At 54.7% G+C, this 23033-nt stretch overlaps 1 protein-coding gene across 1 annotated transcript; it reads left to right on the top strand.

Moving 5' to 3' along the window:
• The first annotated feature begins 3963 nt into the window (after positions 1–3963).
• On the top strand, positions 3964–21844 carry PWWP2B (PWWP domain containing 2B). Its single transcript, XM_071564152.1, has 3 exons — positions 3964–4200; positions 10070–11717; positions 21294–21844. Exons 1-2 carry the CDS (start codon positions 4034–4036, stop codon positions 11697–11699), a joined length of 1797 nt encoding a protein of 598 aa, XP_071420253.1. The 5' UTR covers positions 3964–4033; the 3' UTR covers positions 11700–11717; positions 21294–21844.
• The last annotated feature ends 1189 nt before the right edge of the window (positions 21845–23033 follow it).

Raw genomic sequence — 23033 nt, 5'->3', positions numbered from 1 at the left:
GTGAAGGTGACACATTTGAGCCTTGCTGGGAGCTGTGGTGGACTCTCCATCAGCTGTAGGGTTTGGGTGAGCTCTGCTGGAGCAGGACTCTGTCAGCAGTGTGGGGTCCTGTCCATGGTCAGGGACCCAGGGACCCTCAGCAGGGCTGGGGACAGCTCTGAGGGACCCAGGGACCCCCAGCAGGGCTGGGGACACAGCTCTGAGGGACCCAGGGACCCTCAGCAGGGCTGGGGACAGCTCTGAGGGACCCAGGGACCCCCAGCAGGGCTGGGGACAGCTCTGAGGGACCCAGGGACCCTGATCAGGGCTGGGGACACAGCTCTGAGGGACCCAGGGACCCTGATCAGGGCTGGGGACACAGCTCTGAGGGACCCAGGGACCCTCAGCAGGATTATGGACACAGCTCTGAGGGACCCAGGGACCCCCAGCAGGGCTGGGGACACAGCTCTGAGGACCCAGGGACCCCCAGCAGGGCTGGGGACAGCTCTGAGGGACCCAGGGACCCTCAGCAGGGCTGGGGACACAACTCTGAGGGACCCAGGGACCCTGATCAGGGCTGGGACCACAACTCTGAGGGACCCAGGGACCCCCAGCAGGGCTGGGGACACAGCTCTGAGGGACCCAGGGACCCTCACAGGACTGTGCACACAACTCTGAGAGCTTCCCTTCTGCAGGGTGTGGAGGACACAGGGCTCCCAGACTCGGTGTGAGTCAGGAGGACTGAGCACTTAATGAAAATGATTGTAAATTGGATCAGCTTCTGCGTCGTGGGATGGATAAAATCCAGGTGAAGGGTTTGCCGAACGATGAGATCCATTAATGATGAGATCCATTAATTAGCAGTCAGAAGGAAGGCACTGCTCTGCTCACATGCATCAATAGATTGCTGATTCCTTCCAGAACACAGATTGCTTTGTGAAAAATCCTTGAGATTAAAATAAGTAGTTAAAGCAAACAGACCAGTGAATCCCATCTCTGTTGGACTGACTGACTCTATAAACATTGTGTTTTCCTTAAAACCCAGCAATGGAATTGGTACCCAGGACTGCAGCAATGCCCCTCCCATCCTGTGGAAATGCCTCCTGGAGAGAAGGTGAATTTGAGTGAACTGTCTGAGTCCAGCGTGGGTGGATCTGCCAGGAGAGTGGCCTAAGGATGGGGACAAGCCAAAAGTTCAGAAGCTGAAAAAAGGAATGATAAAAGATGAAAAGATGGAAAAGCAGAATTTCTTTCTGGTGGTCATGTAGGTGCAGCCCAGGATTTGACTGGAATAGGGAAGAACAGTCTGCTCCGAGGCAGCTCCTCCAGCAGGTGACCAAAACTCAGGGGGGTGAGAAGGATTGTGCAAGTGTTGGAAAACTCCACTTTTCTACTGGAAAACATAAAATCAGTTTAATGTGCATCTTTCTCAAGTCTGTATTTGATGAATAAATGGTATTTTTGACAGAAGGATATGGAATACAAAATAACTCTTGCATTTTCTATTACTGAAAATATTTTTATCCAAAATAAAAAGCACTATCAAACTTTTATATTTTCTTATTTACTGCCTTTTGAATTATTATTTTTGTAATTGTGCCCTTGAATGTCCAGATTCTTTCTACTGAAGAGCAATAGGATTTTATAATACAGAGTAACAACAGACTGTAGAATCCTTCAGGTGACTTAATTTTTAATTTCTAGTATATGCAGTATGATAAATAACTGTGTGTAAATACACATCCTATTCCTTTGCAATTGCATACAAACATTTAATAAATGCTTTAATTGTCGTATTTTACAATATGTAAATAATGCAAACCCTATTGGGGACAATTTATTGGCAAATCCTTTCTACAACAGGGAAGTACCTGGTTGCATGAAGAAGAGAATAAACACGCTGGAGATGTTCTTAATTTTATTTTTAGTCACTAATTGCCACGGTGTCTATGGGGGTTTTCCCTCCAAAATTCGTGAACATTTTGGGGTAATGCCTGTAATTCTGCATCTTGTAGATCCTGCTCTGTACACCCACTTAGGACAGTTCTGTGCCGCTCTTTGGTACCTGGCTCAGTATCTCAGGCAGTCGGTCCCTCCTTTCTGCGAGCATCTGTTTCGGGCACGGCTCTCCCCGCGCCCCCGAACCCCGCCCCGCTCCCCGGGGGCTCCCTCAGCGCTCCAGCAAAGGGCAATGCTGGCCCCTGGCGTTCCCCGACGGGATGGGCACTGCCGGCCGGCACTGGGGCACTGGGGGCACTGGGGGCCGGGACTGGGGCACTGGGGGCACTGCCGGCCGGGACTGGGACACTGGGGGCACTGGGGGCACTGGGGGCACCGCCGGCCGGGACTGGGGCACTGGGGGCACTGGGGGCCGGGACTGGGGCACTGGGGGCACTGGGGGCACTGGGGGCACTGGGGGCACTGCCGGCCGGGACTGGGGCACTGGGGGCACTGGGGGCACTGGGAACACCGCCGGCCGGGACTGGGGGCACTGGGAACACCGCCGGCCGGGACTGGGGGCACTGGGGGCACTGCCGGCCGGGACTGGGGGCACTGGGGGCACTGGGGGCACTGGGGGCACTGGGGGCACTGGGAACACCGCCGGCCGGGACTGGGGGCACTGGGGGCACTGCCGGCCGGGACTGGGGGCACTGGGGGCACTGGGGGCACTGGGGGCACTGGGAACACCGCCGGCCGGGACTGGGGCACTGGGGGCACTGGGGGCACTGCCGGCCGGGACTGGGGCACTGGGGGCACTGGGGGCACTGCCCAGCCGGCACTGGGGGCACTGGGGGCACGACTGGCTGTACAGGCAGGTTCCAGCTGATCCTCTCAGGACACGACTCCTGAACGGTGTCTGTAAACCAAGGGGAGTTTTCATCAGCTCCAAGGGAAAATACACGACATTACACTCAGTTGTAACACGGCAGGGAGGTGGTTCCAGGTCCCACAGCTGTGGCCAGACAGGTCCGAGGAGCACATAAAGCAAAGTACACCAAATAAAGCAACTGAAATAATCATTTTACCATTTACTCAGATCCCTCAGAGAAAATAAACTGGGGCAGCATGTCAAACAGCACACGGGAATGATGAAAGCAGGAGGCAAAAATGCAAAGAAACGTCCCATCAAAGCCCATTCGATTCACTCTGACAAGGTCTGTCACGTGTGGTTGTGTCTGTCACCGTGTCCAGACTGGCAGGCGGGCACTGATTTACCCACTGTATTCCTGTGTATTCCAATTGCTGTCTGCACCAGCAGAGGCGAGGCAGAGCAGTGCTGGGCATGGCACTGAGGGTCCGTGAGCCCCCCGGCAGGTCTCCGCTGGACACGGCTGGGTCTCAGCCCCCTGAACAGGAGACCTTGGCTTCAGTCACAGCACAGACACTGCACTGACTCCACAGGGATCGGGGGTGCTTCACTCCGGCAGCCAGGCCGGCTCCTGCCAGACAGGATTGGGAAAATACACCACGTATTGCAGCCGAGGATTCCCGCTGCCCGCCCCGGGAAAGGCGGGATGTGGCGGGAAGATGGCCCCGCCCCCGGGATGGCCCCGCCCCCGGGATGGCGCACCCCGGAGTGGCCCCGCCCTTGGGCTGGCCCCGCCCCCGGGATGGCGCGCCCCGGAATGGTCCCGCCCCCGAATGGCCCCGCCCCCGGGATGGCCCCGCCCCGGAGTGGCCCCGCCCCCGGGATGGCCCCGCCCCCGGAATGGCCCCGCCCCGGAATGGTTCCGCCCCCGGAATGGCCCCGCCCTTGGGAAGGCCGCCCCGGAGTGGCCCCGCCCCGAAAGGCCCCGCCCATTTATGGCTCCGCCCCCACGTGGCCCCGCCCCCGCTCTCCCCGCCCTGCGCGCGCCGGTCGCAGTTCGGCCGCCAGGTGGCGCCAGGCGCTGGCCCCGCCCTCTTCGCGCACGTGCCCCGGCGCGGGGCGGGGCTGTGACGTCACGCGGGCGGCGGGGCGGGGCTGTGACGTCACACCGGCGCGGGGCGGCCCGTGAGGTCACGGCCCGGCCCGGCCCGGCCCAGCGGCCCCGCCGGCGGCAGCGGCGGCAGCATGGCCGAGGCCCGGGGGGCGCAGGGGGAGCCGGCGGGGGCGCCGCCGCCGCGGGTGGGCGCGTGGGTGCCGGTGCTGGTGGAGCAGATGGTGAACGACACGCTGGTGGTGACCCTGAGCTGCGGCGAGCGGCGCTTCACCGGAGTGCTGCTGGACTGCTCCAAGAGGTACGGCCTTTGTGCGCCCCGAGAGGCACGGCGGGGGCCGGCCCGGGAACGGCGGGGTCCCCCGGGGTGTCCCTAGGGCGATATCCCCCGGGGTGTCCCCAGGTCGGTGTCCCCGGGCTGTGTCCCCGGGGGTGTCCCCGGGCCGTGTTCCCAGGTCGGTGTCCCCAGGGGTGTCCCCGGGCCGTGTCCCCGGGGATGTCCCCGGGCTGTGTCCCCGTGCCGGTGTCCCCCGGGGTGTCCCTAGGCCGATATCCCCCGGGGTGTCCCCAGGTGGTTGTCCCCGGGCTGTGTCCCCGGGGGTGTCCCCGGGCCGTGTCCCCAGGTCGGTGTCCCCCGGGGTGTCCCCAGGTCGGTGCCCCCGGGCCGTGTCCCCAGGTCGGTGTCCCCCGGGGTGTCCCCAGGGCCGCCGCGGTCCCACACGTGGCGCCGTGAGCGTGTCCCGGGCCCGTCGCTGGCCCCGCAGCTCCGCCCTCGCCCGCAGCCCCCGGCAGAGTTCCGGGGGTCCCGCAGTGTCCCCTGGCCCCGCTGGGCTGTGGCGGCAGCAGCTCCGGGCCCGGCACAGCCCGGGGACCCGAGGGGGGCATCGCTCCAAACGGGGCACCCCTGCGGTGGGTCCCCCCAGCCCCGGGGCCGGGCCTTAGTGCTGCGCGGGGCAGGTTCGGTGTCTGTGCTGGGGAAGGGACGTGCCGGGCCAGCCCTGCAGGGAGCACGGCGGCCTCACCGCCCGGGCTGTGCCTGGAAGGTGTGTGGGGCAGGACTGCTGAGCTTCGTTTTCACTGTTCAGTTTCACGTGGCTATCCTGGAAAACTGGAGCAGCATTTTCGAAAGTGCTGCCGGGAGCCCATAAAGCTGCCCGGGGTCTGTCCCAGCCAGAGCCATTGGTGTCTCTCCAGCCTCCCAAACCAGCTGTTTCTGGCCTGGCACATTCCACTTCCCTTGCAGTGACACTTTTTTAGCTGTTTTTTTCACCCTAACCTTTCTCCATTATTATTTTTCCTCTTTCTCGCCGCCCCCCTCTGCCCCCAGCGGATCCAGGAAACAACCAGCTGGGTGTTTTTCCCAGGCTTTAAGGCAGTGATGGAGCCGGGTGCTGCCCCACCCCGCACTGGTAGCACTGGTGTGTAGTGGTGGGAGGGCCACTGGTGGCCAGCTGAGCAGTGGGGCTGTGGCCAAGAGGCAGTGCTGGTCCTGCCCGTGGGGTGCTGAGTGCTGCCTGTGCTGTGCTGTGCTGGGGCTGTGTGTGGTGGGGGCCACGGCTCCTGCGCCTGGCTGGGAGCAGGAGGGGAGCAGGGGGTGTGTGGCAGGGCCTCCTCCTGGGGAGCCCTGGAGACCTGTATGACCAGGGGCAGTGGGCTCAAAGCGCCTCTGCCTCTGCAGCCACCCCAGTCTGGGGTGTGGAGGGCAGGAGAGGGCTTGTTCATTCCACAGCAGAACACTGGAGCCGGTCTGGCAGTGCTGGGAAGGTGAAGGTCAGGATGTGTCCCAAAGGCAGCAGCAGTTTATCAGCTTGGTGCTGAGCTTGGAGTGCCTCAAAGAGAGAGGTGGCAGAGATGTTTTGGCTCCTGCTGTGCCCACGTCCCACCGACCTGTCCCTGTGTGTGGGCACTGGGCAGTGGGGTGGGACTGGCAGGAGAGGAGCCACCAGAGCAGGTTGTTTTACCTGCACACAAAGAGGAGAATACCCCCAAAGAGGGGAAGGCCTGTATGGTGGCTCTTCAGCTTTCTTTTGTGGTTTAAAGAGGGTTTAGCATTACATAGAGGAAGAGTCTGTTTTACTTAGTTGTGGCTGCCCCATCCCTGCAAATGTTCAAGGTCAGCTTGGATGGGCCTTGGAGCAGCCTGGTCTAGTGGGAGGTGTCCCTGCCCATGGCAGGGGAGTTGGAACTGAATGAGCTTTAAGGTCCCTTCCAACCCAAGCCATTCTATGATTCCATGGTTATTTCTCCTAAGATGTAGGGAGTGTCACGGGGGGCTGAGGAGGCCACCCTGAGCACCCAGGGGATCCCTGTCCATCCAGGTCCCACCAGACAACTAATTCCATTATTTTAGCCACAAAAGGCAGGCACAGGTGTGAACCTCAAACCACCTGCCCAGGTTTGGGGGTGTCAGCCTGTAGACAGAGTGTGGGCAGCAGGGCTGCCTGCACCCTGCCTTCTGCCCTGTGCCTTTAGGAATGGGGGTGTAGGGCACAGTCATGCCTGACTTTCCAGCCAGTGTCCCTTTTCCTGCCACAGCCTGGGTGGTACAGCAGCTCCAGGGCCTGCCCAGTGACTGCCACTTACTTGCTTCTGATAAATTAGCTGTGCTCCAAGTGAGCTCCACAGTGTCCACGCTTGAGCGGAGATTTAAATGCATTTTGACTGCAGTTACACTGGTTTTGATAATAAAACTTGGCAGTTTTGTTGCAGCTGAACTTACAATTAGTTGCCCTCTGATCTATTCTTGTGCATAATTAAAAAACAGCATCTCCTGTGCTAAGCAGAGGCTGGATTGAGGTAACTGAGTCTATTTGGCTGCAGCTGCCCCAGAAAGGGGGATTACAAGCAGAGTGAAATCCCATCACACAGTATTTCCTGCTGCTTTAATCACAGAATCACAAACTGGTTTGGGGTGGAGGGACCTTAAAGCCCACCCAGTCCCTCCCCCTGCCATGGGCAGGGACACCTTCCAGCAGACCAGGCTGCTCCAAGCCCTGTCCAACCTGGCCTGGGACACTGGCACACACTGCCCCTGCACAGCATTCCTGCCCTCCCCCTCTGGCACCTTCTTGCTGGCTGGGTGGGCTCAGGTCTGCAACAGGTCTCCAACAGTGACAGTGAGGGTTTGCACAGAAAAGGTGGGGGGAAATGGGGAAAGGTGGTGAACTTGGTGTTCCTTCCTGTGGGAAAAGTGAGCATCTCTTGGAAAGCCAAGTGTGTCAGATGGAGCATTCCCTATTCTGCAGTGGGTGGAAAGGCACCAGCAGTAAATCCTCTTAGGAGGAGCTCTGCCTACGTGGAGGGGCAGCTTCAGGCTGGGGGCAGTGCTGGGGGCTGCAGGCGTGGCAGCTGGGACAGCTCTCTGGGGTAGGACACAACCACCTGCAGCTGTCCTTCCTGGGGCTGGAGGAGCCCAGGGAGCTCAGGCTGTCAGTGCATCCCCATCTGGAGTGTGCAGGGGGGAGGGATAGAGAGATCCCTCTGGAGTGTGTAGTGTGGGGGGATAGGAAAACCCCTCTGGAGCATCTGGGGGGATAGGGAAACCCCTGCAGAGTGTGTGCAGGGGAGGGGTAGGGAAGGCAAACACAGCCTGTGTTGTTGGCAGGGGCTCAGTCCTGCTGCAGGGGCACTGCTGGCGCTGGCAGTGCAGGGACAGGGCAGGAGGACTGGCCTGGCTGCAGCTGTTTGCCTTCCTCCTGTGCCCGAGATGGCAGGCTGGGGGGCACAGTGTCTCGGGGAGGGCAGGCAGGACAGCAGAGCTCCTCTTACCTCTGCCTGGGGCTGGCAGGGAAGTCATGGGAAAAGCACAATTCCTCAGCAGAACTGCCCTCTTGGCCTTCAGAGACTCTTCAGTACAGGAGCAGTCCTTCCACACCACGTGCTGCAGCAGGATGTGCAGAGCTCCTCTGTCCCCACCTGGCCATGGCCCTCCTGACAGAGCCACGGCCTGGCCACGTGGAAGGTGCTGCCACTGAGGATTAATCTGAAGATGCTTTGTTGTCCAACATGGCATTTTGTGTAATCCCTCAGGCAAGGCAGGCTGTGTCCTCTCTCAGAACACTTGCACTGCTGCATAGAGTCATGGAATTGTGGAATGGTTTGGATCAGAAGGGACCTTTAAAGGGTTATTGAGTTCCAACCCCTACCAGCCCAGGTTGTTCCAAGCCCTGTCCAACCTGGCCTTGGACACTTTCAGGGATGGGGCAGCCACAGTTTCTCTGGGCAGCTGTGCCAGGGCCTCACCCTCCTCACAGAGAAGAATTTCTTCCCAATATCCCATCTAACTCTGCCCTCTGTCAGTGTGAAACTATCACCCTTTGTCCTGTTCCTGGCAGGTCCTGCAGAGAAGTTTGTCCCCATGTTTCTTGCAGGCCTCTCTGCTGAGCTGGTGCCCTGGCACAGGGTGACAGTGGGGGCAGGCAGTGCCTGTGGAGCACGTGCCATGGCACTGAGGCCATGTCCAACCCAGCAGGATTACAGGGTGCTGGTAGGTTAATGTTACAGGGGTAAACTGTCATGTGAGTTATCCTCTGGGTGCTCCACTTGTGCTAAGCAAGCAGCTCCCTGCCAGGCTGGATGCCAGGGCAGCACGTGGATTTGGTGACCTGCCTGCTCAGAGCCAGGGGACGGGCTGGCTGGCCTGTAGGAGCAGGGGCAGTGGGCTCAGTCCACACAGGGAGCAGTGGTGTGGAGTGACCAAGCCATGCAGCCTCACTGCATAACATAAGTTACAGTCATGGCATTTAGCAATGCCCTCACTTTGGGTTGGTTTATGAACGGTGCCGACGTCTCTGCCGGGCTGTGCAAACTGTCCTGCCTTCCTGGGCTGTTGTGTGAACACACCTACATTCTTGGTTGTCTTGTTTTAAAAAAAGCCTCTTAGAACAAAAAATATTTTGTTCCGATTATGTGATTCAACACCTTAATCCTTTCCCAGTTAAACTAAACTGTCATTCAACAGCAAGTTCTTGCATTCTTTCTGTAATGGGAAAGGGCTCTCCGGGCCCCTCTGCACTGGTGAACGCTCAGCAGTGGTGTTGTGCTTCTCTTGGTGAGAGGTGTGGGACTGAGGGGACACCACCTGCTAATGCTTGCCAAAGTGTCCCCTCTCTGTAACACCACCAAGGAACTTCCCCTTTGCTTCAGAAGAGTCCTTCCTTCCTGGGGATTGGAAAGAAAGCAGTGTCTGGCAAGGAGGGGAGTGGGAATGTAGCATCTGAAACTCAGACTGGTGTTTGGTCTGTACCTGTTCTCCATCTGTTTGTGTCTCCTTCGTGGCCCCCCAGTACAGCATTTTGTTGTTATTTAAGAAGCCCCCACACTTCACTGATAGTGTGTCCTCTACAGAAGTGTCTCTGGAGAGCCAAGACAGCGAGTGCAGGTTGGAATTGATGTTTGAGGGCAGATATCTGCCCCAGTGCTGTGTTAGCTCAATATTTCTAATGTCAGGCCAAGGGCATAAAATTCATAAGACATGAAATGCAGTTGCAAGTTTCAACATTTCAGGGGACCTGCTTTTGTCAATATCCAGGCAGGATATCATATCCAGACTTTGGTGGCCTGGATGAGACTTGCCCTTGACTGGCAGAACATCATGGTTGTGAATCTTGCTGTTCTGAAGCAGGAGTGGATTCCTTACTTGAAGAAACACAGCTGTGTACAGAGAGACCAGGGCAGGGAAGCAGAGCCGTGTCCTGGTGAACCTGTGGCTCAAAAGTGCAAATGATCCACCCAGGCCAAGGTGTTCAGGTTTGGAATGAGAAGCTGGAAGATGAGCTGTGTGGGTACAGTGTGAGGAAGGGCAGGTTCACAGCTCCCTGAAAGCTCATCTTATCGCAGCCCTCCTCAGCCTTACCAGCCTGCTGGTGCAGGAAAGTGCTTTGCAGGGTAAAACCTACAACTTCTTAGAGCAGAACTTTGTGCTAAGCGTTCATGAAAAGGGAAGTTTTGATCTTTGTGCCTTTCTTGGCAGAAGAGTAGGACACGTTGCTGATACTTTGCACTGCTGTTATTTTTTGCAGTGGCAGAATTGGCTGCATGGTCCTGTAAGTCAAGGGACAACGTTGTGTTCTTAGCACTGAAGTTGTGGGAGGGTTGGGGTTCTTTGGTTTGCCCTTCTCAAAGCTCCTGACTCTGTTTCTTCCCTCACTGCCCGTGTCGCCCCGTTTTAGGTCCGGGCTGTTCTGCCTCCCGTCGTCCTTCCCGAAGCACGAGGACCCTCCGCCCGGAGCCTGCGCTAACGGAGCCGCTGCCGGCGGGGATGGCGCCCAGGCCGAGCCGGAGGCGGCGCCCGCGGCCGAGGATGCTCCCAGGGGGGACGGCGAGGAGCAGGTGCCCCCGCTGCTGCCGCCCCCGCCCCCGGGCCTGCCCCCCTACCCGCCCTACTTCGAGGGGGCCCCCTTCCCCCGGCCCCTCTGGCTGCGCCACACGTACCACCAGTGGGTCCCGCAGCCGCCACCACGGACTGTAAAGAGGACGAGGAGGCGTCTGTCGAGGAACAGGGACCCCGGGAGGCTCATCATGAGCACGATCAGACTGAGGCCCAGGCAGGTGCTCTGCGAGAAGTGCAAGAACACCCTGAACCCCGAGGACGCGGCGCCGCGGCCGAACACCAAAACCAGGAGGAAGCTGAGCATCCAGGACAAGGAGCAGAAAAAGCACAGCGACTCTGACCACGTGGAGAAAAGGAACAAAAGAGAGAAGAGGGAGGACGACAAGTTTTCTGGGGAGCTGGTACATCGAACACCAGTTATAAAAATATCCTACAGTACTCCACAGGGGAAAGGCGAAGTGGTGAAAATCCCTTCCCGGGTGCATGGCTCGGTCAAACCCTTCTGTCCAGAGCCAGTATTGCAGAACGGAGCAGGGGACCAAGAGGAGACCAGGGACTCTGAACGGTGCCGAGAAACCAAATGTTTAATGGACAAGTCAGCAGGCAGCCAGCTTGCTTCCATTCCAAAACTGAAGCTGACACGGCCAGTGCATTCCAGTGTGGATGTCCCACCCCCAAAGATACGGCTGAAGCCCCATCGCATCAACGATGGGCAGAGTGTTTCAATTTATAAGGCAGAACTGATTGATGAAATCAATGTCCTTCAGAACAGCAGGGAGTCCAATCCTGGAGCGTTTTACAATGATGAATCCACTGACAGAAGTTTGGCTGAGATGTCTTCAGGGAGCTCAGGTGAAGATGATGACTTTAAAAGGTTTCCCCAGGGTAAAGATGGACATGATAACCTGGCTTTCCTCATGAATTATCGTAAAAGAAAAGCAGATTCTTCTAGTTTATCAGTGTGTAGCAATGACAGTCTAGACGAATCCAAGTCTTCCAGTTCAGAAGTGACATCACCAGAACTGTGTGACTTTTTGCCTGGTGATGATGCCTCTGTCTCTTCATCTTCAAAAGATGAGCGTAAAATTGTGCCACCCCTGACAGTCAGACTGCACACCCAGAGTGTGTCTAAATGTGTCACAGAAGACGGAAGGACTGTTTCAGTGGGGGATATTGTCTGGGGTAAAATTCATGGGTTTCCATGGTGGCCAGCACGTGTTCTCGACATAAACCTCAGCCAGAAGGAAAACGGGGAGCCCTCGTGGCGGGAAGCTAAAGTGTCGTGGTTTGGTTCTCCAACGACTTCCTTCTTATCTGTTTCAAAACTCTCTCCTTTCTCGGAATTTTTCAAACTGAGGTTTAATCGCAAGAAGAAAGGGATGTACCGGAAAGCGATCACAGAAGCGGCAAAGGCAGTCGAGCACCTGACTCCAGAAATAAGAGATCTCTTAACACAGTTTGAGACATAACTTTGCCTCCAGTTTCAGGTGAGTGCTTGCTGGGCTAATGCTTCCCATCAATGCTTCCCTTCCTTGTGCTTTTTAGACCTGTTTTGTTTGCGTTTATTTCTCCATAAAATCCGAGGTTGACAATTGAGTAACTTTAACACCCGGCTGTTAGTTGGTGGTGGTAATTTCAGAGGTGGTGAGGAGCTTTAATGATAAATTTTTGGGGGGACTATGGGAGTTGGAGCCCCTGTTCCCAGAGGGAAGTGCAGGGTAGCTGACCCCGTGAGGAAGCAGCACTGCCTGTGCAAAGAACCGATAAACTTGTACCTCTGTATCAGCACCATTTACAGGAGGTGCTTCCTCAGCATCAGAATTAACCCTGTGTGCCTGGAGGATTTTCAGTTCCTAGGCTTTCAATTTCTTAGGAATATTTTCGGTTCAAAGAAGTAAAACTTCCATTGAGATTGAGATGGTGTTTATCATGTGTAGGTGCAGGTGCCCAGCAGTTACCTGGACAGTTCAGGGCCCCCCAGGGCCCTTTTCTCCCTCTGGTTTTGGGTTTCTTGGAAAGGCCCTTTATGGTTCTTCAGAATGATTGTACCAAAACCTGTCCTTAACTGAGGAGCAGTATTTCAATATGTCTCACAGCACATGAGATTAGGCTTGTGCCTACATTGTCACTGTGTCACTGGTGAATGGCCTGGATCAAATTAAATTCCTTTGGGCTTTACCTGCAACCTCTTTGTGTGAGGTCATTAGGTGGGAATTGAAGCGTAGGAGCTGATTCTTTGCACTGGAGAAGGATGGGTCTTCCTTTCTCATCAGTCAGTCAGAACTCTGCCCAGGATGAAAATTTGGTACCAAAAAATACAGGATGTGGCGTGATTTGGAATAGAAATACCATCTGTCATTCCAGCTGATATTAGACAAGGGGAGGGATTAACTTTTTGTCAAAACCCAGAACTAATATTTAGGAAGAGCCTTGTTGGCAAAGGCTGTGATTTATGCAGCATAGTCCATTCTGTTGTCCCCTGAACATTCTGCTCTGTTCCATACGAGAAGGACTCTGTGCGTGCAAGGCAGTGCTGCTCCTGTAGACTCTGCTCTTTATCTGAGCCTTCACAGTGTGGTGGGACTGGGATGGTCAGTACTCATGTAATCCTGATGGGAACATGGGATGTTTTTGTGTACCCTCTGTCTCGGGACTTCGCCCCTTCCTTGAGTGTGATGAAGGACTCGCTTTGCTTGGGTTATGACTCCATCTCAGCAGGCCTGGCTGCAGTAAATGATCAGATCCTGGCACGTTCATGCTGCGTGCTCAGGTAAGTGACATCTTGAGCTGGTAAAAACATGTGACTACAGCAGCTGCATTTGGGCTTCGTCCTCTGTCCTGCCCCCTTCAACTGCTGCTTGGCTCTGGCTAAAGACTTTCTTATATCAAGAGTGTTTGGATTGCACCCAAATTCCTATTAGCTTGATGGGCAGTATAAATAAACCTGCTGCCCAGAATACACTGTCCTCACAGTGGAAGAGTCCTGGCCAGGCCATGGCTCCTCCTGACAGTGCTCTGGTTAAAGGAGCAGCAAACTGGGTCCTGTGAGCTGAATTCACTGCCTGTGTGAGCAGCGTGGCACAGCTGGAGTGAGCACCACCATTCCTGACTGCTGTCCCTGCCCTCTGGGCTCTGAGTTGGCTGGCCTGGCATGGCTGGAGGAGAGGGGACAGAGTGAGGGGTTGGACTGGATGATCTCCAGAGGTCCCTTCCAGCCCCAATAGTTCTGTGATTCTGTGAAGAGGCACCTAATGCTTCAGCTGAGACACTGGCCATGCCAGTCAGTCCACAGGGCTGTTGGTACCAGTAGTGGCTGTGGTGGTGATGGTGGGACCTGGCCAGGAGGTGCAGGGGGACAGGCTGCAGGGCAGGGCCTGGGGAAGGAGAGCAGCCCTTGCTCCAGAGGCCAGGGTTCTTGCAGACATGGTGGGATCTGAGGTACAGAGTGGGTCATGGGGGAAAGAACAGCATGTTGAGAATGAGATGATGGTGATGGGATGGGCTGGACTAGATCAGACCTTTCCTTCCCTCTGTGCTCCTCAGCCAAACTTCCCCTCATGTGTATGTGGGTATATACACATATATCACCATTGTGTTGGCCTCCTTCAGCTGGCTTTCCAGAGGTGATTTCCTGCCTTACACATGTCTGAGGTGAGCTGCCCATGCAGTGTGCCTACCTGGAGGCAACAGGACAGTTGAATAAAGAGCTGCAGTTGCTCAAAACTGGAAAAGCAGAACCAAGCAACTTCCCATGTTCCGTGTGTCATGGTTATGGATTCCCCATTAGACCAGTGTGTCTGGTTTTTTGGTACGTCACTTCTAAAACTCCACATTTCAGAGAATTGCCTGTGCATAATTCTCTCTGTTCAGGAGGACTGAATGATGCTGCTTTCCTTGATTTCCCTAAGGTGGAACTGAAATGTTTTCTTCAGCTGCTCATTGGCTGTTCTTTTCAGAAGGATGACATGGAATGGTTTGGATTGAAAGAGACCTTGGATCACATCTCATTCCGACCCCCTGCCATGGGCAGGGACACCTCCCACCAGCCCAGGTTGCTCCAAGCTCTGTCCAACCTGGCTTTGGACAGCTCCAGGAATGGGGCAGCCACAGCTTCTCTGGCAACCCAACAATATTGCACAGGTCCACTATAAAATCCATGGTGCTGGGACTTCACCAGTGGTGGCACAAAGGCTCATTGTCATCAGAACCAGAATCCAGGAGGTGCCCTCAGGTTCGTGCTAATCCTGGGCACGGCAGAAGTTTGTGACTGGTGACACTTTCTGTTGAGAAACTTTCTGTCTTCTGGCATGTGATCTGTTCTGCAGAGGGTAATTACTGGAAAAAATGTACAAACAATGCAGGTTTGTGGATGCACCTGAAACTGGAACAGTTGGATTTATTCTTTTTACAACTGGGTCTGGGTTGAAAGAGTTGGTAGGATCACTTCTTGTTACTGCTTTGTCCTTAGGCTCTTTTTGCAAAGAGAATACTAGTCAGGTAATGACAGGGTTTTAATGAAGTAAAACAAGTTTCTGGAAAAACAGTAGGCAGAGAGCAGCCTGTAGAACTCAAGACTTGCAAGACACTCTTGGTTTAGATTAGTACTAGGGGAGATCTCCTGGTGCCTCTCTGTAGCTTCCCCAGTGTGTGACAGTGGGGAGCCAGCACGAGGCACGAGGAAAGCGGCTGCACTGGCTCTGAGTGTTCACCTTTCTGCTGAGGAAAGCCCACCCGAGGGCTGGGAGGGGGAAGTGAGGGAGGGGTGAGGACCCTTGGGCTGGTGTCACACATGTTTTGTGGGAGGTGAGCAGTGGCTGCAGCCACAGCTCTGGCTCTGCCACGGGCTGGGGCTCAGGAGGGAAGGACACCTGTGTATCCAAAGGCCACCCTGTCCCCTCTCCAGGGACACATCATGTGGTGGGGTCGGGCTTTTCCAGAAGGTGTGTTGCTCCAGCCCCCTGTGTGGGAAGGGTATCCCTTCAGGGACAGGCTCTTGGCAGGTTCAGCAGGTTCTGCTGTGCCACAGGGCTGGGTCTGCTGCTCTGTCATCCTCCTGAGCAGCTCCTCATGGCAGATCCCCCTCCCTGCCCACAGTGCTTCCGAGCATTAAAACCTCTAGTATAAACTGCTTGTAGGTTTTTATCTGCATCTCTGCATGGAGCAAGTTTACAAGATATATATTCCTTTACTTTTTTCCAGTCTGGAAAATCCTTTATCCTTCCTCTCTCTTCTCTCTCTCTCCCCCCTGCCCCCAAGCTCTGGCTGTGAAACCATCAAACTTGCAAATGCTGGAGGTTATAATTTTCCTGCCGTGAGGTTAATAGACCCTGAGTGTCAGCACATCAAGCCATCCATCACGCTGCTGCTGTGCAGCAAAGTCAGAGCTGGTGCACCCTCACTATCTATAGCAACCACTGACAGAAAACCTGGAACGTCATGTTGTGACTTCACCTTCAAAGACATTCAGGGCTCTGCGTGCCCATGCAGCCAGTGCTGCTGCCAGCACTTGGGAGGCAGCATAAATCACTCCTCTTTTACCTCTTCTCTTCTGTGCTACCAGTTGTGTCTTTTGATAGAAAGTGCTGGTGGTGATTGCTGTGTGGTTTTTTAACCCACCTGCCTGGTCACATGAAATAGTTCAGATGAATGTTTCAGATTTTTCTTGTCCTGCTTTCTAGATGCTTCAGTCCACTAAAACCAGGCATGCAAATTAATTACTGCATCTCAGTCTTCCTGCAAACCTCTTGGAGTCAGCATCTCTGCACACTAATACAAGGTGGGAGAACAAGTCCAAAACAGACTGTGCTGCATTTCTGTGCCCAGCTCTGGCTGGAGCTGTGTGTCAGGTGACATCCCACTGATGTTCCTGTTCCCAAAAGCACATGGTGCCCATGGACTGCATTTGGAGACACCCAGATCCGTGCTGCTGCTCCCCATCCTGCCACCCATGGCCCCGCTCCCTTCACTCTCTGCCCCCAGCCGTGTCTTCTGCAAATGCCACCGGGCCATACATTGTGCTATTTCTGACTGCGCCGTGCTGTGCCGGGGCCCAGGAATGTGATCGGCTTACGGAACTGGAACTTCAGCTGCTGGGGGAGATTGTATCCACCCAAGGGCTTAGCAACTCCCTTGGGAGCACAGCGAGCTGCTCCCGGGGCTGGAGGGAGGGACCCTGAGCCCCAAAGCACAGCGAGGTCCTCCTGGGGCTGGAGGGAGGGTCCCTGAGCCCCAAAGCACAGCAAGGTCCTCCTGGGGCTGGAGGGAGGGTCCCTGAGCCCCAAAGCACAGCAAGGTCCTCCTGGGGCTGGAGGGAGGGTCCCTGAGCCCCAAAGCACAGCAAACTGCTCCTAGTGCTCAGTGTCTCCAAGCTTCTCCTGGGGCTGGGGGCCTCCTCTGAGCCTCAGAGCACAGCAAGGTGCCCCCAGGGCTGGGTCTTTGAGCCCCAGCTGGAGCTCTGCAGCCTCTGCTGGTCATGCTGGCCGAGTGTGCCCATGCTGGGCAGGGTTGGTGGGTGGGTGTCCCTTAGCAGTGTCACCAGCTCTCAGTGCTTGTAGGGTCCAAGCAGGATCAGGGCTGTGCCAGGGCTTTGGGGCAATGGGTGGGACAGATGTCTGGACAAAGGACCTGGAAACTTGTTTCTTTGAAAACTTTTTCAAGTAATGTAAAACCAAAATTTCCATGTGTTTTCCTGAATTGCATTTTAACTCAAGTGGAGGTATCTGAAACTGCAGCTACAATTCCTGTTGTCCCAGCAAGCACAGAGAGCAGCAGGGTGGGAGCCACGGCTGAGGGGCAGTCCAGGATGGGCAGTGGTGGTCCCCAGAGGGGTGAAGCCCCCCCTAGGGGGTCCTCTGGTCTCCCAGGCAAGGCTAAGAGCTTGTCTTGCCTCTACAATTTGTACAGTATTGAGCACCTCCCAGGGGCACATATGGAAAGGCTACTTTGGGCCAAGAAGGAATAGGGAATTTGGGAAATCTTGGCAGTGACTGTGCACGGAAGGGTTCCTGTGCTGTGCAGGTGAGGAACCAATGGGATCTTCAGGTAGTAGGTGTGCATTGCTAATGGGCCTATGACACAAATCACAGAATTGCAGAATGGTTTGGGTTGGAAGGGACCTTAAACCATCCTGTTCCACCCTCCTGCCATGGGCAGGGACACCTTCCACTTCCACAGCCCTGTCCAACCTGGCCTTGAACATTTGAATATTTCCCATTTTTATGTTCAGGTGTGCAAGGAAGGGCTTTGATCCCCAAAATAGTTGTGAATGTTCTTAAATGTTGAAAACCTTACAAGCTGCTGTTCTTCAGCCCTGACATGTTCTGGTTTATCTCCAAGTCCCCACTGGTGACACCGGGATCAAGGTGAACAGGAGGGTGTGGGCTGAGTGACAAACTGACTTCTTGCTGTGAAAGACTTAAGCAGCTGCTCGCTGTACACTGCAGGCTGGATGAGGATGAGCTGGGGCCTGGTTTAGTTTCTTTAAATCTGTTTGCTGCATTTGTTTTGCACTGTGTGTACCTGTATGGGACACGTGGGCTCTGCCTTAGCCAGAGGATGAACTCTGCACGTCCTGAGATTACGTATGGCTCAGGCTTCCCGTGACCGGCACTGAGGACACAGGTGGGGCTTAATACCTCGACTTCGGGAGGGCTTGTGCTCTTCATACTTCAGATCTGCAGCTGTTCAGTCAGCTGCAGAGTGCCCTCGCCTCTCCTGGTGCTGTCTCTGCCGGAGCAGGAGCACCGTGGCCCTGCCACGCACACGGGTGACAGTGTCCCTCTGGGGGTGAGGGCTGTGGCTGTCTCCTGCCTGCCTCGAGGGGTCCATGGGCAGCAAAAGTGTTCCCATCCCTGTGGATGCAGCGTGAGGTGAAGGTGCACCTGTGGCTCCTCTGCCCATGCAGGTGAACATGACTCACCTTAGAGAGGGTCCCCAGTGGTCCCACAATGCCATCACTGCCCCGCGTCACTCGTGTCACTGCCTGGTCACAGTCTCTGGAGGAGAGGAGCTTGGCAGGTTTCAGTGAAGGCTTTTCTCATTAAGCTGATGAGTTTCTAAAGGACCAAGTGCCTCCATTGACTTACCAGTCCCTGCTTCATCTGCATTAGGTCTGTGCTAGTGCAGGATCCACCAGCCTACGTTTCTTTATAAAGCACATTTCCTGTGTGCTCTCTTCAGCTGAAGAAAGGAATTGTAGCAAATTACTACTTTGACTTCCCTTGTGAATGATGACTTGCTGTGGTTTGATTCGAGCCAATAACCTGAGCCATTCCTTCATGCAGAAAGCAGCCCTTTCCCAAAGCAGATGCAGGATTTGTCATAGGGATGCTTGGATGATGGAGTTTGGGAACTCCAGTGTTGGACAACATAGTGCCAGGCTGCTCAGATCAGCTGGATCCTGGTGCCTTGAGAGTTGGAGACAGTTCCAAAGTGCTGCCCAGTGGGCCAGAGATGGTATGCCAGCTGCCAGCCAGTAACCCCCACCCACTGTGTCCTTCCCCCTGCAGGAGAATGGCAGGGGGAAAAAAGGACTTTCCCAGTCCGCTGCCAGGAGCAGCCTCTCTGCCCCTCCGCCTGCTGTTAATTGCTTTATGATTAGAAAATATTCCTCAAAATACTCTTCTTGAGCCCATTTGGGGGTGCAGCAACCTCCAAAGATAAATCATCTTCTGCACTCTGCTGCTGCTGTTGAATCTGGGTTTGTGAATGGCTTTATTTGATCCAAAACTTCATTTTTTAAAATATGAAGAAGCACTTGGGTTGAGGACAGCTGCCTTGGCTCTCCTTTGGACACACAACTTAGCACCCAGGCAGCAGCAATGCATGGAATGTGGGGCTTCAGCTGCTGCTCCATATTGAAAAGTGTTTTCAAACAGAAATCTCTGAAGTTTCCCAGGGATGAAGTGAGAGCATATGAGGGACTGTTGCTGTTCTGCTCCTCTTGGACATATTGAAAACTCCTGAGTCTGCTCTGCTTGCACAGACCCCCGAGCGCTCTCTCTCTCTTTGGCCTCTGTCCCTCACCCAGCCTGGCTCTGGAGCTCTGCTCTGCTCCCAGCCAGGCACAGACACCCACCCACCTGCAGGCACAGGGAGCTGAGCTGGCTGCTGAGGGTCTGGCATTCCAAGCCATGGAGCATTCAGCTGGTTTAAAGCAGCTTGCTGTATTGCTGGTAAAACCAACTTTTCCTTCCATGGGAGAGAATCCCTAATGTTTTCCCAAGGTATCCCAAGTCTTCCCCCACCAGGGTACTCCCCTGAGCAGCTGTGGTTTGGCCCCAGTCCCTGTCCCCATGGAGGGGCCATGTCTGCCCTGGCACAGGCAGGACCCTTGCCTGGGACCTGCTTGGCATCCTGCTTCTGGTATGACACTTCCTTCCTCCTAGTGGGAAATTCTAAAGAATCCAACCTGTGCAAGGACTTGCTCAGTCAGGAAGTGCATTTTTTCCTGTTTAGACCAGATCTTCTCACTGTGTAATCTGTTTCAAAAGGTTGAGTGTTCTTGAAGCCATTTGAGGGATACTGTTCCAGGTCCATGGGCCTCATGGAAGGATTTGGCAGGTGTAACATGATAAACCTGCAGATGAGTTTGTTGTGTGCTCTTGAAAGTTTCTTCTTCATCAGAAGGCACGTTAATAGATTCTCCTTCAAGATTCAGTAGGGATTTATACTCTGCTGGCTGTAGATAGCTGAGCCTAAGGACTGTATGAAATGTGACTGTAGCCCTTCTCTGCAATACAGTTTTTGGGACAGATGTTCCTGGTGTATTGAATCAGCTCTTTGCACTCTCCATTGTGTGGGCACTGCTGAGGATCATTCTGGATGCTGAGTCTGGGCAGATCAGTGTCTCTTTGGGTCCCCTGCCTGCAGGAGAAGTGCTGCTGCTGTGTCAGCAGCACTGGGGATGTGATCATCTTCCTGTGTTTGGTGTTCTTGCTTCATTGTGCTCTGTAAGTGACAAACCTCAGCTGTCGGGGGGTTTGAAGGTCTTTGATCTGTTCCTTCATAGCATTAACGCTGTGTGTCAGGGGCAGGGATCCAAGCTGTTGTCTCCTGCAGTTCCAGCTGGGCTGGAGTTGATGTGGTTGATGGGGCATGGACTGTCTTAGGGCTGGTCAGACTCCTGGGCTGCTCAAGCTGCTGTGGTGTGGCTGGTCAGTGGGAGTGAAGGTCTCCGTGCCATTCTCTCACTCACTACTCTATTACTGAGTTTTTCCACGTCTTCTGGTTTCTTCACTTGATCTTGAAGATAAATGGATTCTCCCCTTGAGCTTTTCTAATGTTTCCACGCCATAACCTGGCTTACAGGGCCAGTGCCAGTCCCTCCTGTGTGCAGTGCTACAGGTGAGGACTTCTCTCTTCCTTAGTTTTTGCCAGGCACATCCCTCTCTCTGGACATGCCCCTTTCCCAGGTTACGAGTGCTCAGCCCTGGTGGCTGGTCCCTGGGGCAGGGCAGTGACAGCAGAGGGACACTGGCTGTCCCGAGGGCTCTGCAGTGCTGTACACTCTGTTCTGTGGGAGAGTAGAAGGGGAGCCTGTGCAGGGGTCTGTGAGGAGGGGGAGTGCCTGCCCCCAGGCCAGGGCGAGGTGCTGTGGCTGCTCTGCTCTCCATGGGCACATGGCTGGGCCCCACAGCAGCAACTGATGGCTCGAGCAGTTGCAGGTACTTAGGAAAGCTTCTGTACAACTACTCTCGAGGGGACAATAATCCTATTTTGTAGATTGTGTTTGGAAAATGGAGGCAGATGTTCTTCACGTGGCACTCCCCACAGGGACTCGTGGTGGATTAACCTACAGTAACCCACCTGAACCGGGACTTTGGAGGCCTTAAGCCAGACTGAAGAATTATTATCATCACTGAAATTCATATCATGTTGGTCTTTGGGGAAATTCCCACTCTTTGTGTTTGTTAACCTGACAAGTCTCTTCCCAAGCTGCAGCCGCTGCTGGTTCTGCCTGCTGGGCCAGCTGGGAGCAGGAGAATTCCTGGCTATATTTAGAGGGAAGCCGGAGCGTGGATCAGTCCATCACAGTAACCTCTCCCTCTCTCCCTTCCTTCAAGGTAACAGAAGACGAGCACAGCTGTTCTCCTAGAGGGTCACCCAGTCTGTACCACCCTGACGTGCTCCCCAGGAGAACCAGGAGGCTGCCAGGAGGCAGCAGGACGAGGTTCCTGGTCAGAGTGCCCCGTGTCTCATCCGGGACAGGTGACAGGCACCGGGACGTGGAGTTGGGAGGCTCTTCTGGTGTGAGGCTGGCAGGAAAGGCTTAAAGGTCTCTTACCCTAGAATGAGAATTTGACCAGTCAGACGGCAATGGACTAGGAGAACAGCAGAAACCACAACTTGGAATGTATTTATTACTTAAAATTAGCTATTCTTGATAAAATCTCCCAAATTATTGCTGCTGCTTATTTTACTTACGGATTTCACACACTTGTTAATTTTAAAGCTACCAAACTTTCATTCAATACTGTACTCTAAGAAATGTAATTGGGTCAGGACATGCAATAGAATGAAATCATTGTAGTGTCTTAAGTACAACGGACTCACTTTGTGTCTATTAAACCTTGGAAGATGTGCAACACACAACGATGTGGCTGTCATTGCATGTGTTAAAGCTTTTTTGTGTCACCTGCTGCAGCGTGACAGGACTCAGTGGTTTCAGGTACGTGAACAAGCAGTGCTGGTGACTTGGATGGCTCTGGGTCCTCCCCTGTGCTTTCTGAAGTCACCTGGAGCAGCCTGGGCCTGCCAGGACTGGGTGTGTAGGGTGAGTGCTGAGCTAATGACTCCAGCCAGAGAGGGAAGCCTTGGTCTGGACTGCCTTGTGTGCTCTCACCCAGGCAGCAAGTGTGAGTTAGGGCCCCTTGAGCACTTGTTGGATAGCAGTCCTCACACAGGACCAGAGGTGATGCTTTTGTGCCAAATTTGGAGTGCAGACAGTTCACAGATGAAGTGACCTATGGACAGGGTTCTGGAACTGTATTGGTTAAGTTTTTGGGTTTGCATTAGTCTGACTTTTCCTTGGATTCCCTCAGTCCAGGAGCATTAATTTGTGGTAATCTGTTGCTTCTGATGCTGGAGAAAACAGTTCAGAGTTTCCCTGCTGAGTGACATTGCCTTGGAGCTGTAGGATCTCTGCACAGATCCTGCTTTTCCTTTCTGCTGGACCTGCTGCAGCAAACACGGGTTGAACTCTGGCTGAGCGAGAGCGAGCGGGTCGGAAATCACACAGGCTTGTGTTTCCTGGTTCATGCTGCTTCACATTGTGGTCTTTGAATGTCAGCAAGAGAGGTCACAGCTTCCCTTTTCAGCAGTAAAGTGTCACAAGAAGAGCTCAGCTCCTAAACTGTTCTGCTGAGTCTCAGTGCAGCACACGGGGAGTGAGGTCTGTGTCCCTTGGAGCAGTGGGAAGGCTGTGGTGTAAAACATGGAATGCTGAACCGGGACAGCTGTTTCCCGAGTCCCGTTTTGGACACCTCTGCAAACAAATCAATGAGCTTCCTGTTTTCCAAAATAAGTGCCAGAAGGACAGCAGTATGCGGGGAGGGCCATGTTCCTGCACCTTGTGTGAAGCCTTTGTGCAGGGGTGTTTACCCGGGCGCCCGCTGCGCCCATCCCGGGCTGGCAGAGGTGCCCCTGTGCCGGCAGAGCTCCTGCTCGGCCAGGAACAGCTCTGCCTTTCTTAGCCCCTGTCTGTCTGGCCTCAGGGGCTCTTTGTGAGGGCTTTTCCAGCATCTTCTCGAGCTCGGCCTGGGCTGAGCTGACGACTGTGAGGTGGTTTTTGTGTTTTCTGCTCA

The sequence above is a fragment of the Pithys albifrons genome, chromosome 9, assembly GCF_047495875.1.
Source record: "Pithys albifrons albifrons isolate INPA30051 chromosome 9, PitAlb_v1, whole genome shotgun sequence".
NCBI lineage: Eukaryota > Metazoa > Chordata > Aves > Passeriformes > Thamnophilidae > Pithys > Pithys albifrons.
Note: the sequence above shows the minus strand (reverse complement) of the source record. Positions and strands in the feature narration are given on the sequence as shown.

What these genes read in the sequence shown, in the direction of transcription:
- PWWP2B (XM_071564152.1), top strand. Translation starts at nt 4,034, where the DNA reads ATGGCCGAGGCCCGGGGGGCGCAGGGGGAGCCGGCGGGGGCGCCGCCG. An exon ending in CTGCTGGACTGCTCCAAGAG is followed by an intron (nt 4,201 to 10,069) that starts GTACGGCCTTTG and finishes GCCCCGTTTTAG; the next exon opens with GTCCGGGCTGTTCTGCCTCC.